The sequence below is a fragment of the Bison bison genome, unplaced genomic scaffold, assembly GCF_000754665.1.
Source record: "Bison bison bison isolate TAMUID 2011002044 unplaced genomic scaffold, Bison_UMD1.0 scf7180017864209, whole genome shotgun sequence".
Taxonomy (NCBI): domain Eukaryota; kingdom Metazoa; phylum Chordata; class Mammalia; order Artiodactyla; family Bovidae; genus Bison; species Bison bison.
The window spans coordinates 4,214,601-4,214,857 of NW_011494781.1; the positions used below are offsets into that span (position 1 = coordinate 4,214,601).

Below are 257 nucleotides of genomic sequence, written 5' to 3' on the forward strand. Positions count from 1 at the left end.
ACCCTCACCGCGTGTCCGATGCGTTTGAGGATCTGGCAGGGCTGCGGGTGCGAGGAGGAGCCAGGCACCCCGGCCAGCACCAGTGCGCAGGGCGGCGGCAGCAGCAGACAGACCCTGCTCAGCAGCCACCACAAACTCAGTCTCCTCATTACTGAGACCCGCAGGGAGAAAGCGCGCCCCCTCCTGCGCCCGGCTCACCCAGCTGCAGCAGCCGCCGCCTAAGGTCTCCGCCCCCAGGTCCCGCGCGCCGCTCACTC

The 257-nt window shown here is 70.0% G+C and overlaps 1 protein-coding gene across 1 annotated transcript in view; it reads right to left on the reverse strand.

The window, feature by feature from the left end:
* GRIN3A (glutamate receptor, ionotropic, N-methyl-D-aspartate 3A) overlaps window positions 1-149 on the reverse strand; it is a 205,903-nt gene extending 205,754 nt beyond the window's left edge. The window contains exon 1 of the mRNA XM_010844835.1: window positions 3-149. Coding sequence (XP_010843137.1) covers window positions 3-149 — 147 coding nt within the window. The remainder of the gene's footprint in view (window positions 1-2) is intronic.
* Window positions 150-257: the final 108 nt, after the last annotated feature.